This window comes from Rhamphochromis sp. 'chilingali', assembly GCF_963969265.1.
Source record: "Rhamphochromis sp. 'chilingali' genome assembly, chromosome: 8".
In the NCBI taxonomy this organism is placed as follows: Eukaryota; Metazoa; Chordata; class Actinopteri; order Cichliformes; family Cichlidae; genus Rhamphochromis; species Rhamphochromis sp. 'chilingali'.
In genome coordinates, this window is record NC_137935.1 from 28515026 (window position 1) to 28533397 (window position 18372).

Genomic DNA, 18372 nt, shown 5'->3' on the forward strand with positions numbered 1-18372 from the left:
TGTAATGCCACATATTTAAAACACAAGCTAAATGTTTGATATAGAGATAACCTGCAGCTAAAACCCAGACCTTAAAATGCTAACTTGCTTTAGCGCTATGAGGCGATCTTTGCAGACTCTTGACTCCAGTGGTATTTCCCAGATTTCCTGCTATTCCCTTTTCTTCAAATCACGTTTCTTACTTATATATTTGGTATATGTTTTAGGTAAGATATTTTAAAACTGTCAAACTTAATAATTATCAAATTAAATGATTGTCAAATTATTATAGCCAAATCTACAATCTTGCTTTTACAAACGCAATTCCGTGACAACAAAATGCAATGATTTGCACATCTCAATCTATTCCAAATAAAGCAAACATCAAATGTTTTAACTGAAAAAGTGTATTTTTTTTTAAACATTAACACACCTTGAATTTGATGGCAGCAACATATTTTAAAAAGCGTGGGACAGGGACAACAAAAAGCTGGAAAAGTAAGTGGTACTTAAAAGAGACAGTTGCAGGACATGATTGGGTATAAAAAGAGCATTTTAGAGATTCACCAATCTGGAAAAAACTGTCTGCAAATTGTGGAACAATTTTAAAATAATGTTCCTCAACATAAAATTGTGAAAACTAAATCTCTTATCTACAGTATATAATGTCACAAAAAGATTCTGAGAATCTTCGGGTCCCAGGGCAGCACTGCATGCAAAACAGGCACGTTGCTGCTATGGAAATCCCTGCTTGGGCTCAGGAAAACTTCCAGAAATCATTACTGTGAGCACAGTTCACCGTGCCATTCACAAAGGCGGGTTAAAGCGCAAAGAAGACGCCACATGTGAGGATGATCCAAGGAACACTGCTGTCTTCTCTGGGCCAAAGCTAATTTAAAATAAACTGAGGCAAAGTGGAAAGCTGTTTTCCTAACATTCTTTTAGGAAAACATGGACACATCCTCTGGACTAAAGAGGATAGGGACAACACAGCTTGTTATCAGTGCTCAGTTTGAAAGCCTGCATCTCTGATGGTATAGAGGTACATATGGAATTGGTAGCTTGCATAGCTGGAAAAACACCATCAATGCTTAAAGGTATATACAGGTTTTAGAGTAACATATGCTCCCATCCAGACATCATTTTAGTGAAGGCCTTACATATTTCAACAAGACAATGCTAAACTGCATCTATTACAACAGCATGGCTTCACAGTACATGAAATGAAAAATATGACAAAGAAGACCCAGGACTGTTGAGCATCTAGAATCCTATATCATCAATGTCCAGCAGCTGAACTCCTCAGTTCCAAGACTGTTGCTAAAAGAAGAGTGGTTGCTACGTAGTGGTAAAAAAGGCCTTTTTCCAACTTATTAGAGACGTGTTGCTGCCATCAAATTGAAAGCGAGCTTGCTTTTTTCCTAAAATGGTACATTTTCTCACTTCAAACCTAGATTTTCTATGTTAGATTGTGAATAAAACATGGGTTTACGAGAGCAATGTGTTCTGTTTCTACAGCATCCCAAACTTTTTAGAATCGGGCTTGTACGTATGTGCTATCCTCAAGGTTATCTCACATTTGTCCGAACACTTCAAACTCAGTTGCTGGAGTGGGCGAGGTAGCGCGAGAAGACAAAAACACAACGACCCTTACAGATACCGTGATGCATTTTATTAGATGAAGATCCAATGATATATAGTCAACATCAGCATCCTCCTTTAAAAAAGACATTAAAATTGAAACATTTTCAGTAAAAAAAGTAGTATCGTACAGCCAATGTGGGGTACCAGAGAGAAAGCATGACATGACCTAAATCATATTCATTCATCATCGTAAGGATCATAGATAAAACACAATACATTAACACTGTTTACAATCTGTAACACAGAGGTTGACATGAATGATGAATACAGTAAATAGAATATATTCATATATTAAGATCTGTTTACAAAATCAAAGTAATGCATGTATGTATATTATATATATCACAGAGAAAGGATATCCACAACCTTGGCTTTCAGCTATATGCACACCCCTTGTTATGCAACACTTTGCCCAAGCAAAATGAAATCTTTTGTTTGGTCAATTTATTGTTAATGGGTGGGTTCTTTGGTAGTGCTGGGTTTTTAACGCTGCAGCCTCAGACTGAGCGGTGAGAGTTACCGACGAGAGTTAACCGTTAAGGTTTGGTTGTAACTGAAAAGGACTCTTCACCTACGGGGAAACTTCTAGAGCAAACTGTGTCTGTGACAAAACAGAGCAACTCATTTTTACTTTTCTAAACCAGGATCACATTTAATCTGCGATACATCTCACAGCTCAAACGGACTGAGATGAAGCTGACTAGGTGTCAAGTTACAGCACAAGGTTTAATTGGAACTTTAATATGCACAAAATGCTGTTTTTCACCAAAAAATAAAAAAACAAACATCATGAGGATCTCTAGCACAAAACTAGTCAGAAAACTTTATACCGTGCATGCATTAACAGTGCATTTGCATGGGATGGAGGCAGCTGTAATGGATTCTCTCATTTGAAAACAATACATTTCCATCGGAGAATAACACACCTAGCTCGTTTTGTAGGATGCTGGCCTTAGCAAAGAAAAGTTAGCATCAATGAACCTGAGCAACGCTTTCCAGTAAGGTTACCTCGCACTGTGATTAATCCAAGACCCTTAGTGGATGAGGAGTATTTAGTAAGCTAGGTAGATCATGTGTCGGCGCATTTAGGAAAAAAAGTGAATCTCATACATTGCTTCAAAATGTTACCCATTAGTTTCTCCTTTTTTAAACAAGGGACAGTTAGTTAACGATCAGGGTAACAGCAGTTAAACAGCAGTCATCCCAGACTGAAAGAGAGCCTTTGAGCGATGACTGAAAATCTGCAGTCATGTATAACTCGGTTAAAAGTATATTTTCATGTTCTCTTGACACATGAAACCAGTTGCTCTCTAACCACTGGCTGGTTGGCTTCTTCAAATGTGTTTGCATCTGACTGATCGCCTCATCACCTTTGCTCTTCCTCTAAGCAGCAGAAAGATGCTCACAGTGTTTGCAAATCTTTTAGGAACTCTGGCCAAAGGTGCTGACCTGAGACGTGCCTACGTTTTGCAATTCAGTCTGGTCCTGTAACAAAGGTGGTCTCAGCGATGGGTCCGCGGACACCAGACGAGCTTGGGGGAACGATCAGCAGATCGCTTTACACGACTTTGGTGTATTGAAGGATGAATAAAACCCAGGAGAGCTGCTTTGCTGCTGTGAGGGCAAATTCCTATGAGGTTTTGGAACAAGCTGGTGGCTGTCCATCTCTATCTCTCTTCCACATTCGGCTCACCCTGATCGTCCTGAGCTGCATCACTGGCATGACATGGAGTGGATCCCAGCCAGAAACCATCAGAGCCTCAACATAAATGGATCAGGACCCTTCCCTCTCCCACTATTTGGAGTGAGAGGCCCAGTAGGTAGCAATCTCTACCCCCTCATCCCCAACTCAGCGCCCCATGTGCTAGGGCCTCCGTGCCAAGCCTTAGCGCCAGGCCTCATCAATGGCCCAGCTGGCATGGCCCCGATCAGCTGGATTTGCTATAATCATATTAGGTCATCTCTTTTACGTCGGGGACGGAGTGGACGTTCGTCAGCTCCTCATTCAAGGCCATCGAACGCCTGAAGGCTGGGCCACCCGGTCTCGTTCTGGCTAAATTTCCCGTTAACAAATGGTTTTAAAGTCATTATTAGACAAGGTACAATACTTCACACAGTGGAGACGTCTCCTAGCAGGTATAGAGGGAGTGCGGCTGTCTTTTTTAAAGGCTCAGAAAAAGAAATTAGACATCTTGCCTCGTATACTGTTGCTGGCCAGTCACCTAGTCCTGCTAGCTGCGTACAAGCCTGCCTAGTCCGTCTCTCTGTCAAACTGGGATGTCTGGGACTTTGACGCGTGTGTTTTTGTGTGTGTACATCGAGAGGTGTGATAGGGAGGGATGGGTAGTAAGTTACAAAGGTTAATGGTAAATCAGCCAAACCAAAGTCACACACTCACCCACCACACACGACCCCGCTCCCACCCTCTACCCAGTCCCTCCCCTCCTCCTCCTCCGCTGCGGTTGTCACCCGGCTGCTCGCCCCTCAGTCCCAGCCGTTGTCCTTGATCATGTGGGCCAGCTCGATGATGAATTTGCCCTCTTTATACTTTTGACTGCTCTCAAAAGCATGTTCCTGGAGGGAGTGGCAGAGGACAAAAGACAAGAGAGGCTGCGTTTATTTCAAATGTAACAGCATGTATATGGAGATTAGGCTAATGCAGTCTTTTCAGTTCTGTGCAAAAATCCTGGCCTGTCTCTGCTCCTGGCTCCGGGGAAGCTGGTTATATAACAATCAGTCACTAAACACTGCAGAGGAGCCTGCAGATCCAAAACCCTGACCAGACTGCACTGTCATGCCTTACATTGGCAGGACTGAGTCTCTAAGCAGTAGAGACACCAAATGAACACAGGCTGCAGCCAATGCAGGGCAAACTCTGCAAGCTAAAGCTTGCTTTTCCTCGCTTGGGTGTGTGATCCAAAATTCCTCAGGAAAATATGAATGGATTTAGAAAAAGTACCAGAGTACAAGTCTTAGCTACATAGATTATTAGTGGCTTGCAGTGTTGGTAAGCTAAGTAAACACACAAACGTGTATGTAACTGTGCAGCTCATTCTTCCTCTGCCATTATCCAGTTCACTGACTCTTTGCTGACTGATCCTTTTATCATTCAAAAAGGAAGTCTGCATGCTTGGGCTAGCTTACTGAAATGCTGGGAACTCGGCCAAAAAGAGTCCAGAAATGGCAAAAAGATTTGAGCCAGATAAATGCTTAAGGTCTCAGCCAATGGCTATTGTGGTACAGTGGGTTATCTACCACTGTCCAGTCCGCATGCCAAAGTATCCTTGGGCAACATACTGAATAGAAATGCTGCATGAATGTGTGACTGAGAGATTGAATGGGTCAATGACATTTGTAGTAGAAAGACTGTCTGAGTGCTCTCCAGAGTAGAAAGGCAGTATGTAAGCCTAAATTTTCAAACTGGCAATGGCCAATTGGGGAAGTTGGGGAAAAATTAGCATTCCCTGACTGGTTACATGAGGTTGATGTCTGTTGCTATGGAAACACTTGCTAGATTGGTCGCTAGTCTAGCTAATGAGTGATCAGCCACTCCCTTGACAAGTGGTTGAGGGAGGCTTGGATAGACACTGCAAACACTCTCCAAGTGACAGTGAAACTGTGAAAGAGAACGTCCATCTTCAACTGGCAAAGAAGCTGAACGTTCTCTGTTTCCAGTTCAGATTGCACTTTGCATTTCACTACCACTCCGTGGCAAGTTAGCAATGTTTGCAGACAAATCGGCATCTTCCATGCAAACGACAGGCGGCCAAAGCAAGAAGAGGATTTCTGATACAGCCCCCTTTTTTTCGAACAAGTTCACCAAGCAACAGCAACCAAACTCCAGCGACCACTCAGCAATCGGTTTGCCAACCAGTCATCAACCAGTGGGGATCTATGACCTAGATCTTGGCTAATTTCTCTATTGGATAAGCTACCAGTTTGTAAGTACATACTAATGGCATTTGCATCATTCTCAACTGTACACTGAAACAGCTTCTTCCCTTGGACAATTCCGACTGTCACCAAACACTATCCACCCACACCCCACCTCACCAATCTGAGCCATGGGCTGAGTATCCTTCATCATTCAGGCCCATAACATACACACTCTAGTCAGACCAAGCCATTTGCACTACTCCCAAGCCCTTTGTTCTCCATTGTGTGCCTTTTCTAGTGTGTGCTTCTGTCTTAATGTCTAAAATGACATTTATTATAGTCTTTTATTTTACTTCATTTGCTTAAAATTAGTGAGGCCATTGCAAACATGTTGACGTCACTGAAGGCATGTCTCAATCAGCCATTGATGAAATCCTTTTAGCACAGCTCTTATTTTGAAAAGTATGGAAAGCTGTTTTTATCCATCTGATGTTCCAAAGAAAGAGTTGATTATTGTTAAACGTGTCACAAAACAGTAATATTCTGCTTTCTGTGCAGGACATTCACTCACTGTGAGACCCTCTGAGTTGTGTCACGGTGTAGGCCGATACAAATGTTCTTTTACGATCGCCTGTACCTTGTTTTGTCTTTGGCTATTTTGGTTCAGACCTGCAGAGGCATGCTATCAGATTTCTCGGTGTAGAAGTGCAGTAGGTCAAGCCTCTCAATAGAACTTTGAACACTGCAGAAAATCTACACTGCTGCCGGCAAAGGATATTAATGGAAGCTCTCCTTTAAGCCCCATCTAGTGCCTGCACGCTTTTGCATACATGTGACCTCTGTTTTCTCTGCCTTGTGAGGTCCTGACAGGAATAGAAACTACTGAGAGATGGAGCTACTTCTGTAGCTGGTATACCAGGTGTTTAACATGTGCCATAAGGAGGGTACTTTTTTAGGCGGAGAGGTTAAAGAATAAGGTCTAAGGTTATAGAGGTAGTCGTGAATGTTAAAGTTAGAGGTTAAGCAAAGAGTTCTGGTCAATGGACCTTTCTCAGAAAAAGGATACTGCGTGCACATGTTTGGTTGAACTCTTCAGGGATGTAGCCACATGCCCTATAATGTAAACTCTCACTTCCAGGGTTCACCATGGACAAATGCACATGCTCTGTTGACATACGAAGACTGCTAACGTGTGGATCCTGTTTAGGTTCTCACTGACATGTGACCTAAAAAACTGCCTGTCCTAAAAACATACCGCACATGTATTTTGACATACAATATCACTGCTTTACAGACGCTTCAACTCTACATGTGTTTTAAACTCAAAAACGGTTCCAATCAAATCTGAGTCTATTTTAAACTAGATAAAAGATTCCTAAAGAAACTACTTTTCCATGTAAAGCTTCTGTTTGATTAACAAAGGGGAAAAGTCTTCTGTTGAACCATCAACAACCCAGACTTCTATTAAAGTCCTATACTCCGAACCTTCAAGGGGCAATGCTTTTGCTTCTTTTTATGACGTGAACATTAACTGCACAGTGTAGTGGTTACAGAATAATGACATCTTCAGTGTTTAGGCCTGTTGCCTCCAATTCTTGATGTCATTATGTAAGACCGTTAGCCACTGAGGAAAATAAAGGCTCGATTGTGCAACCAAAACAAAAAGAAGAGAACTTTGTGTTTGTGTTTCCTAGCAGAGCTATTGGTAGATTTTCCAGGTAGCTGGATGCTGGAACAGCCGGAGTAAATGTGGAAACTCTATTGAGGATAAGAAGGAAAAAAAACTCTGGAAAGTTCAAAAGTGACGTTCAGCTGTTTTGGTTTTTTTGGTACCCAAGTCACATTTATTTAAAGATACAGTCAGTTAAGTTTTTGAGCTTATTTAATAGATTAAAAAATGTTGGAATAATAACTATAAATCAATCGGTGAGTAAATAAAGAAACTGATGCATTCACATAGACACGGAAATAATCCAATAAAAGCACACAGAAGTGCATGCTGGATTGTATGACCATTGTTGTACCACCATCTTGAATACAGTGTCTACAGTGGCCTAATCCTGTTTTATGTATGTGGCTTTTAATTTATAGATCACAAATAGCTCCTTCAAACTATTTATGTCCATTTCACATTTGTATTTGCACGCTTTCATCATCTCCTTCTCATTATTTTTTCTCCTCCCTCATTTCCACATCATCCTCATCTCGTGAACTGAAGTCAGGGTTTTAATACACGAAAGCCTGCATTAAGATGCTTACTTATTCCCAACATTGACACAATTACTTATCGTCAGGAGATTAGACATTCAAACCTCCCATCTCCGGACAGCTGACAATGAGCCAAGCTAGCTAAACAACAACAGCTGGTTATAATTTAACATTATCCCAGCTCATGTTAAGCTCAGATGCCCTAAAAATGACACCTGAACTCAGGTAAAGTTTGATTACATTCTTTAAATAGAGTTTATTAAAGTCAAACAATGTTAGCTCCTCTGCAAAGAAAGTTTCACTAATGCTGGCTAACAGCAGTTAAGAGAAGCTAATAGGGGCTAACAGAGGCTAACATGAGCTAAAGACGGCAAAAACAGCAGCCTTACAGACAGAAAGGTTCAGGATATCAGCCAATAACTCAACTCGGTATCACTGTCGTTGGTCAGAAGTAGTCAAAGTTTTACAGCCTATTAAAGAGTAAACAGAGGTAAACTTCTGGCATATTGAGAACTGAGGCAAAAAGTGACAGCCTATACTCACTACATACAGTATGAATGGTGGCTAAACTAGGTTTCCCCACAGTGGCCACCATAGCTAGGATTATGCACTTGAATTGGGAAGTCTTCTAGACTTATTAACTGCTCGAATGGTTTTAAATTCCAGATCACATTTTACTATACAATCATACAGCATTTAAACTACCTCACATCCGTGGCCAATTTAGAATCAGTAATTACCACAACATTCATGCCTTTGGACTGTGGTAGGAAATTGGGAGTAAATCAATGCAGGCTACGGGAGAAAATGCAAACTTCATACAGAAAGAACTCACAAACGTAGAGGTCTGAACCAGGAGAGCAGTGCTAACCATCGCACCAACCAAGTCCACAGTCTCTCTTTTTATAGCAAAATCTAAAACCTTCCACCTGTTTGTTTTCTGTTTTTCCTGAGTTTGTTTTTCTATTGCGAAACATCAGACACACACAACCTGGCATTATATCCACATTATGTAACAGAGTGTGTCCATTTATCGGTGTAATGCAAGGCTGTTTTATAACAAAAATTGAATGCAATCTTATTCATTCAATATGCTGCCTGGTAGTTTAATTGACTGCATGATAATTTATTGTACTTTTAGTCCTTATATCAATGTGTCAATATGTTTCCCTCAGATCTGTAGTAAAATCAGATTAGAAAGAGGTATAAAATACAGAAAGAACCAAATTATACCCCAGTAATTAACTGGAGTCTAAATATAATTAGGGTACAAATAAAATAAGAGTACGCTATAATAACAAACTCTCAGCTTGTCGCCCCTAAACTTGGATGTGGTTTGTGGTACTTACGTATTTCCAGCCAAGGGTCGTTTTGCAGTTCTCACAGTAGATATCTGCTACAGCGTGCAGGCCCGTGAGCAGAACTCTCTCCTCTGCAGGGCCACACCCAACATTTACCCTGAGAGAAAGAGACAAAGCAAAGACAAAGAGAAAATATTTTAAAAAAGAAGTGTGAAAGATGTTGTGCATAATGTGCACAGAGGGTGTTGCACAGAGGGTGCACTGACAGGCCACCAGGCTTTGCAGCAGCATCATTTTCACACTCAATTCAGCCAGTAATAACACCGCTCTGAGGCACAAACTGGCACTATCTACACTGGGGCCTTAAAAAACAAAAACAAACACACCCCAATATTAACCTGGCACATCATCTGCTTCCTGTTCAAGTCCAGCATGCAGGTTTCCTGCGACGCCTTGTGCCTACAGGTAGACTGAAATGCAACAAGAGCACTGGCTTTTATTCCTAAATCAATACTCACACTGAGTTGAACAGGTAGGCTCTGCCCTGGCTGCCCTGGAACGACTGCAGAGGCAAGATGAGACAAAAATGAGAAGACTGAGAAAAATCCACTAGTCCATACAGTGCAATAACTCTGTAAGATTATATAAGCATGCTATTATACTGCAATAGTGCTCGTATGTCATGGAAGAGCTTATATTAAAGCCTGTGTGGTCTGTTTATTACTGATAACATCGTGGTTGACTGCTGTTTTAATAGGCCTACCTTTACCTGGCTTTTATTTACAGTAAGGCCAAAGCTCGCACTGACGCGCCAAATTAAACATATTTAATTCAGCCAGCTGTGTTACGACAGGCAGAAGGCCTTAGTACACAGGTGAGCATGTTTCCGTAATCACACATGGAAAAAGTGATAACACATTCATAATCCAATTCACTAACCAGCTTATAACCTAATCCATAACCTAATCCGCCCACAGGCAATAGTGAGGTGGTGGCTGACACAAGCGTACAGGTGTTCAGCCTGCTGTTTATTTTCATCCTTTCTTCCTGTTTTATGCTTTTTCAGTACTTGTCCTTTTAAGTGCTGTTAAACAATCGTCTTTATTTCTGTGTAACTGAAGTAAAACAGTAAATAATCTGAATCTACCTGCAATAATTAGCTGCCTGAATGGCAGCACAGGGCGCAATCACGCCACTGTTGCCGTTGGATACCTTTGAGATGAGCTCGTCGTGGTTGGCTAGGTGAGCTCGGCAGTGGATGCAGCTGTAGGTCCGGTGGCAGCTCGGCAGGTACGCCTGGAAGGTCTTGGAGCGCGTCATCCTGACCATGGGCGGGGTTGGCGGGCGGTGCAAGAAGGGACTGCCAGCCCAGGTCGGCTCACAGGGGAAGCACCGCAACACACAGGTGAGGGCCGTGGTGGGCGGTGGGTCGGGAGGTGAACACCTGAGCGCAGAGAGGTGATAAAAGTGCAACTACTGATGACATGCGACTGTAACAGCTGCCTCCTCAATCCCAACCTACAGGTGCATAAGTGCTGATGGGAATAAAGTGATCACTGCTCTGCGGGTTGAGAGAATTCTCCAGCTGGGTCGCATCTGTGAAACTCATAAAACCTGAAAAAGCTATGGTGGGACAAGACAGTGTGCATTATTAATGACCTGAGGAACCCTTAGTGGTCGTTTGAGCCACCAAAGCAGGGACAAAGACTCATTTTGGTAAATATTTGATAACGTGTTACTGTAAGCCATTTATTACCTTGTTTGAAGGCAGTTTTCGGATGAAGCTTGGCTTTTCTACTACAGGACTTTTTAGGAAAACATCTGCTGACTGGTGAAATCAGATATGTTACTGCTTAATGACCTGTCTGAATTAAAAAATGCTTATAGAAGAGGCACACGGCTGTCCAATATGTACCAACGGGCCTGCAGGACAGTGACTGACCATGATACAAGCACACAGTAAACACTAGTATCCATACTGAGTATAATGAATATTTATAATTATATATTTCACTGCCCCAGCCTGTGTCCCTGCCTCTGCAAAATTATTTATAGTCCCCATCTGATTTTAGCATTGCATCGTGAAACAGTCCACAGCACAAACAACAATCATATTAGAGGATGACTTTCACGTTCAGTGTTCACAATCCCATCACAGCAGACATGACAATGCCCGGTGCAAGATGATCCCCAAAACTACTTTTCACTAAAAAAAGAGAAACAAAAAGGGGCTGATTCAGAAAACTCACTAACAATGTTAGAAATACTCCTACTGCCTGATTGCTGACAGAAGAATTACCCACAAAAGATGAAAAGCAGCTGTGGACCAGGGCTGCTGACTTTGCCAGTAATGCAGCAGCTGCTGATAGAGAGGAGCAGCCACACGCCTTAGTGAAAAAGATCCACCCCAACCTGACCGTCATTCACTGCATCAATCACAAGGCTGAACTTGAAGTCCACGAAGGTGCAAAAAGTGTTACAGGGCTGAGCCCCTTTCACACATTTATCGACTCTCAGACTGAAAGTCTGGTGTTAAGCTCAATAAATAAAGACAGTCGCCTCATTCTCAGCACGAGTGTGGGTAAAAGAGGGGCCACGAGCTGCAGATGATGCAAAAATGCCTTAATCGAAGCAGAATGTTTATTTATTATTTGTTTAAACTGACAGTATTTTGTGCTGTTCAGCTTATTTCAGATTAAATAGTGATGTTAAGTGCAAATGGGATTTAATTCTGTTACACTGTTTGTATTATTAGGTTTGAATGTGTCACCTGTGTCTGGAGAGGGATGCATAGACTGAGACTACTGCGCATACTAATTTAATTTTAAAAATACGTTATAATATACTCAATATGCATACTTGAGTGTACTTTTCATCACTCGCAGCCTGGACCCAATTCAGGGGCCACAACCTTTGAAGGACTCGAGGCTCCTGCTGCCTAGCAACGTAAAGCAAAACGTCTGTCCAAGACTAGAGACATCTTGGACAGAAGTGGTGGAGAGAGGAGAAAATGCTTGTCTTACTATTATATTTGATACATTTGGCTTTTTGAGACTTCAGACTAAAAAACCCAAAATAAGTTGCAACATTTATTTTTTGAGCAATAAAATGAAAAGAAATGACCAGATATAGCAAATATTATACAAATTAAAACACATATATGCAAATTAATATTGAATTTGCATACAAGAATTCAGTAAACACTCTATTTTCAAAAATATTGGAATTTTCTAGTAATTATTTAATGGTTCGAACTATATTTTCATGTCTATTTAAGCTTAATTTATAACAGTATGTTTGCACTGAAGCACCGCAGCAATTTCCTAATGTTGTAAACCCGCTCAACATTTGGCAATAAAACCCTTTCTGATTCTGATTCTGATAAAGAACCGTTTTGTTTTGTTGTTATAGGAGAAAATTAAGCTGTTTCATTGTTACATGATGTACCTGAGGCTGAGAGAAGTTTAAACTCAGGCTCTGTGAGGCTGCTTTTACAGCAGTGCTAAATGCTAATTTCAGATGACTAACATCCGAATGTTTAGAAGTGCTAGGTTATTTCTGCTGTAAAACCCGTCTCAGATTTCAGGACTGCCTCGTGCTTTTCCTGTTTTCGATTGCAGGTCAGATGTCTGAAGATATCATAGAACAACAAATGTACAACATATATATCTTACAGGTATTCAGTACTAGTCATTAATAAAGCCACTTCTTCCCCACAGTTAACATGCAGTCAAAGCCTGACTCCAGCTTTGCCAGTGCCCACAGGCAGCAGCAGTCCTTGCTCGCTCTCTGAGGCTGCAGAGATAATCTGCTTAGCCAAGCACAACTGTGAGGACTGCGCTCTGCTCGCTCCATGATATCCAAATGGATCGAGGCCTTAAAATACTTCTGCTGGTGTGCCCTGGTGACTGAGAAGATTAGAGAGCTGACCCAGGAACCCATCCCAGGGGCTGAGGGGCAGAGAGGACAGGAGTGTGTTTAGACTAACTGTACAGGAAGAGCTCAATAGTTAGAGGCCTACCTTTTGATGCAGTAATAATCTTTGAGGTTTTATTGCTTAATGCAACGTTAATTGTGATTTCAGCACTGCAGCTCTGCTGCAAAACAAACCCTATCAATCCCAAAAGCAATCTTGTTTTATTCCCCTGTGCTGCTTAACACCTCCATAACAATATGCAACTTTCACAGTCTCCCCTTTAACTACTATCCTTTCTATGGGTTATTGAACGCAATCCTTTTTTTTAGTTGTTCACCTTTACAATCTGTCTCTATGTCTCCACGCTTTCCTGTCTGTCTTTACCCAACCATCTGGAAAAACGAATAAAATAGTGATTGGGAACAGGAGGCCTCTGTGAACTGAGGACACACAAAATAACGAGCTGAGAGTGAGAGAGGCGCCTCTTTACGTTGCTGCTCTGCAATATGATTGTTTTTAGTGTCAGCGCGAGGCTGATAAAGGCTCGAGTGCTGATGGGAAGGACTGGGAGGGGGATATAAATAAATAAGGCAATGAGATGTGCCCTTGTTTTCTCTCCTCTGACACGATGCCAGCAGCGTGGGATTGGGGCACAAAGACACATTCAGTACAGTTGTCAGAGCTGACCCCTGACACACACACATACAGACTGATGTTTTACCCAAAGCACGTTTCATCCTCTCACAAAGTTTATGCATCATCCAGTCCTCCAACACTTGTTCAAAACGTTAAGTCCTGATGTACAGAATCAACAAATGGACACAGGTACAGATTATCCAACTGGAATGACTGCTGCACCCACAAACTCACGTTTGTTTGTTTGCTTTTACCATTTTCAAACCAAATTACAGACCAAATAATCAATCAATTAAGAAATTTTTCACAAAGCTGCCAGATTACAGCTGAGTAATTAGTCTCACGTAGGAGTGTAAGCTTCAACCTTGGGCTTCAAATTTAATTCCATTAAATTTAAGCTTCTGCTTTTAAGCCTCTGCAGCAGCATTTGTTGCAAATCACTCAGTCTGAAAGGACCAGCTGAATGCATGAAGTGAAAATATGATACATGGATCAGGTGCCAGAAAAAGGCTCTGTGGGATGCTGTTCCAGCTATTGTTGACGTATAGCACGCTATGATATTAAAGTGCCCTTGTGGGCTGATTTTCAGGGGCAGGATTATACAGGCAATGCTATGCATCTACTCATAGGCCATATTTAATCCACGTGGAGGTCTCTTTGTGTATAATCTCTCTGATGAAAGATCACTTAATGTCAGCCTTAACTGTGTACAAGTCCATGTCAGTGGCTTTAGATTGAAATCAGTGCAGTGACAGGAGGGGAATGTGCCAAGGCTGGAGTATTTGTAAAGCCTTCAGAAAATTACACCCACATTGTCTGGTTGAAGCTCACCAAATGTGAGATTTAGTTAGTTTCATTAGTTAAATAACCAACTTTTTTTTTTTTTTTTTTACAATAGACAAAACAAGACTCTAGAGTCTACTACTGCTAGAGCCCAAACAGTACTTGCCTTTTTTTAGGGGGGGTTGAGATGCCTAGTTGGCAAGCCCCTGACAACCTCTGGCTGCTAGAGAAAAATATTTATTTCCCAACTGGTATTTCCCACATTGATGGTGCAGGCTCTGCACCAAAACCATCCCTGGGATTAACCTGGTTGCTAGCAGATTGCTACAGTTGCTGACTTGTCTGCAACCACTTGGTAAATAATGTTTGCGAAAGCTGAAGCGTGACACAAACTGGAAACGGACTGTTTGACTTCAAAGCTTCTGAAATGTGTTGGTAGCAGCAGTAAGGTTTTTTTGTCGCACTTTTCAGTCTTATTACGACTCAGCAAGTAGCTGAAGGCTGTTTGGAGACAAGCTGTTGTTTTTCATGCTAACTTAGGTGACCACAATCTGCTAGTGAGTCCCTGCGTGAGTCATGACTGGTTCAGAATTCGCGGTCGTTCCACTGGGTCATGTAACCTTCAAATAGCTACCCCAAGTGCTTAGCAGGCAGTTTGAATGTGTGCTGATTAAACAGACTTCTTTTTTAACTTCTTAAAACAGCATCTCAAACCTATCTGCTGCTATATTTCTATGGCGCAGCTAGCATATGTTGCTAACTTTTGGAACTATTGTGAGGCTCCATGATCCGCCACTAATGTAAAAAAAGAAAAAAAGATGTCCGTTCAGCAGCTAGTGCCGCAATCACAACCAATATCACCTAGCAACTACCAGAACCCACTCACCTGTTAGGAATAACCATTTTTCCCTAGCAATCAGTAGTTTCCCGGGAGTTGCTGACCAGTCTCTAGCCCTGTGTGACTGAGGCCTTATGTATTTATATTTAAAAGGTAAAATGATGTGGCCATTGTTTCAGACAAAGTGCATCCTCTACTAACCAGCGACTAGTACTAATTTACTATTTACTAATTATTTTACCTTTGGCTATAGTTCACATTTAATGTGTGTATGGAAGTAAGAGTATGCTTGAGAAGCTGGATAACCATACATCTGACTCTGTATTTTCATGTACTACACAAACACTTTTCTCATGTATGTTTTATCCAAACTGTGAAGCAATTTGTGCACTTTAAAAATGTGCTAAACAAAAAAACATATTATTATTAAAGACTAATTAATCATCTTTAAAAGACCAATAAACTGGAAATCTAATGAGCAGAAGAACTGAAATGATCCTAACCTCTATCAGATGTAGGAATTTGATGATTACAGTTTGGTAAAATTATAGAGACACAAGAGGGGTTATAGAAGGCTTGGTTCGATTTTTTGTTTTCCTTTAATAAGTGAACCACAAGGCTGGAAACAAATTAAGCTGATATTGTCCTTTAACAGTGTCAGTGGCAGATGTTTGTGGTTTTGTGCTTACTAAATTAAATCTAGAGTATGGTGAAGGCTTTAAAACAGCTAAGATATTTTCTTATGGAGGAATGATGAATAATAAAAACATACAGAATACGTACAAAATAACCACACAGGAATACATCAAAGAGTGAAAGCAGGCACAAGCTGGAGAACCAAATTAAACAGATGAAAAAAAAGACGTAGTGAAGCTGTTCGAGGGGTTGAGAGTGACGGTGTTTGACATTTTCAAACAGCTTCCCAAAACAGAACAACACTCATGCTGGTGGGTGGACATGCTTGTAAGTCATTTTTGCAAAAGCAGCATTGTCTGCGGGATGCTGACGTTCAGAGAAACTGCTGACGCAAAATGTTTGCACTAATAAAACCTCTCTGGCAGGAAAAAAACCCAAAACAAAACAAATTGCATAAATGATCAGATGACTGGAAGAGCTGATCGCAGCCATCCAGACAGGCTCCGGTGGCGTAAATGTCAGAAAGAAAACCCAAGTTTATCTACTCCTTCATCTGACTCTATGCCTCTCTGATCCGCCACGGGTCGTTCGAGGTCACCGAGTTGTCCATTCTGGTCATTTCTGGGTGTCATCACAAAAGGCTACGTGCAGCGAGTCTCACCAGCCAAAAGGGCCCTTGTATCCAAACAAAAAAAACAACCTTTGTTATGTAACACACTGATGCTGCTGCTGCTGTCTTTGACAGTGATCGCGCAGGAGAAAACCAGAGGGGGGGGGGAGCGATGCCAGGTGAAAATGACTTGGACAGAGGGTTGAAGGGAAGGGTGAAGAAAAAAGGGAAGAGGTGGTGTTGGATGATTCGCTGCTGCCCACGAGCTGCACCGTCACGATTTCTGTACTTTGTGTACTTTCATCTTGCTCTCCATTCACTGTTACACAGAGGCCACACAGCTTACAGCAGCATGACATCACTGACTACTCCCACCATCTCATTAAACCACATTGATGGAAGTGATGCTCCTGCTTCTCAGACTCTTACACATATGCATGCAGCTGCTCTCCTGCCCCTCTTTGGCTTGGTTTCATGTGCTTGATGTGTAGATGTTATTTCTAAAGCTCTTCCTGTAAGTCAAACCTGGCCAATTGCAGGCATAACACAATGTGCACAACTTTCGTCCGGGCAGGATCATCTTTCAAGGCCTGCAACTCTGACCCTCCTCTTCGATCCCTGGGTATCGAGCCCCCACAGAATCATTAGGGATGCGCGTGCGCACGCTGCAATGAAAATAGATCGCAAACAGTGGAAAACAAGGCTGTGCCTCGATATGGGGTTCCCGATCTTCATCTCCTCCGTATGAACTCTCGCGGACGTTATTTACTAGATTTCTGGGATTAACATGAGGCACCCCCCACCTGCAGGTGAGGCTCAGTCATGTGTGTCTCATCACCTGAGGTAACACCTAAGTAAAAACATGAGGGTTTACAGTGTGGATGTGTGTATGAATCAGGTCACAGGCAGTGGCGCACTTTATCTGGGGCATAACTTCAGCCACCACACAGAGCACAGATGGCGGGGATGCCTCGGCTCAGCAAGACTCTCTCACTCACTCACTCACACACACAAACACACACACACGCACGCACGCGCGCGCGCGCACACACACACACACACACACACATACACACCGCCTTTAAAGCTTTAAAATCCGCAGTGACTTTAGCAGGTGATTGTCGTCAGCATGTGATCACGTGAGCGTACATTACACGATAACCCGCATCGATCACTGCTGACGTGCACCGCTACGGCCGGGGGCGCGCGCACGGGGATGATGGCGCAGACGTGCAGCAGTGCCACAACAAAAACAGCATGTGTCCTAATAATAAATAAAATACTAGATACTGTAGTAGATACTGTAACCACAGAGAGCAACTCTTCAGCATCCCGTCCGCAAAGCAAACAGGAAGAACAAACCTGCAACAGTTACCTAATGCACGTAAACAACGCAAGACATCATAAACTTTTCTTTTATATTGTCATTTTACAGCACGTGGGTCTGCAGTTAAAAGTTGACTTGGTTAAAGGCGTTGAGCATAAATAGGTCGATGCTTGAAATGGGTTAAGAGAGCAGTGTGAAAACCATAAGTAACAAATGCACCGGAGATGAAAAATAACGCAGACGAAATCATCTTACCTTTGAAAGGAAGAAAATGCGGGTCTCCTCCACGTAGCCTAGAAAATGTGGCACGTCCTCGTTTTTCCTCGTGGCAGTGCCAATCCTAAAACCTCTTTCGCATTCCTTCCCAGGCAAATTTCCTCTCCTCTCTGGCCCTGGCAAGTCCTGCAGAGACGCAATGTTTTGACGCGCAACGATGCCCAGCAGAGTTTAGAAAGCCACAGAGAGCAGTGGAACTTCCAGCCGGAGCGAGAGCATTCCCTCCTATCTACTTCCGTGTTCGCAGTAAACCGTTTTGATTTTACAGACTGAATTTATAAATGACGGGGATTCTTTAAATATATAGTTTTGTTTATATTTACTGTTATGTGCTTTAACAAA

General features: G+C 42.1%; 1 protein-coding gene across 1 annotated transcript; it reads right to left on the minus strand.

The window, feature by feature from the left end:
• Positions 1 to 1644: 1644 nt before the first annotated feature.
• ypel2b (yippee-like 2b) lies at positions 1645 to 18190 on the minus strand. The gene is made up of 5 exons (XM_080888765.1): positions 18010 to 18190; positions 10221 to 10452; positions 9527 to 9570; positions 9057 to 9165; positions 1645 to 4197 (listed from the first exon to the last, which is right to left on the minus strand). The coding sequence occupies exons 2-5, from the start codon at positions 10335 to 10337 to the stop codon at positions 4108 to 4110; spliced, it is 360 nt and encodes a 119-aa protein (XP_080744891.1). The 5' UTR covers positions 10338 to 10452; positions 18010 to 18190; the 3' UTR covers positions 1645 to 4107.
• Positions 18191 to 18372: the final 182 nt, after the last annotated feature.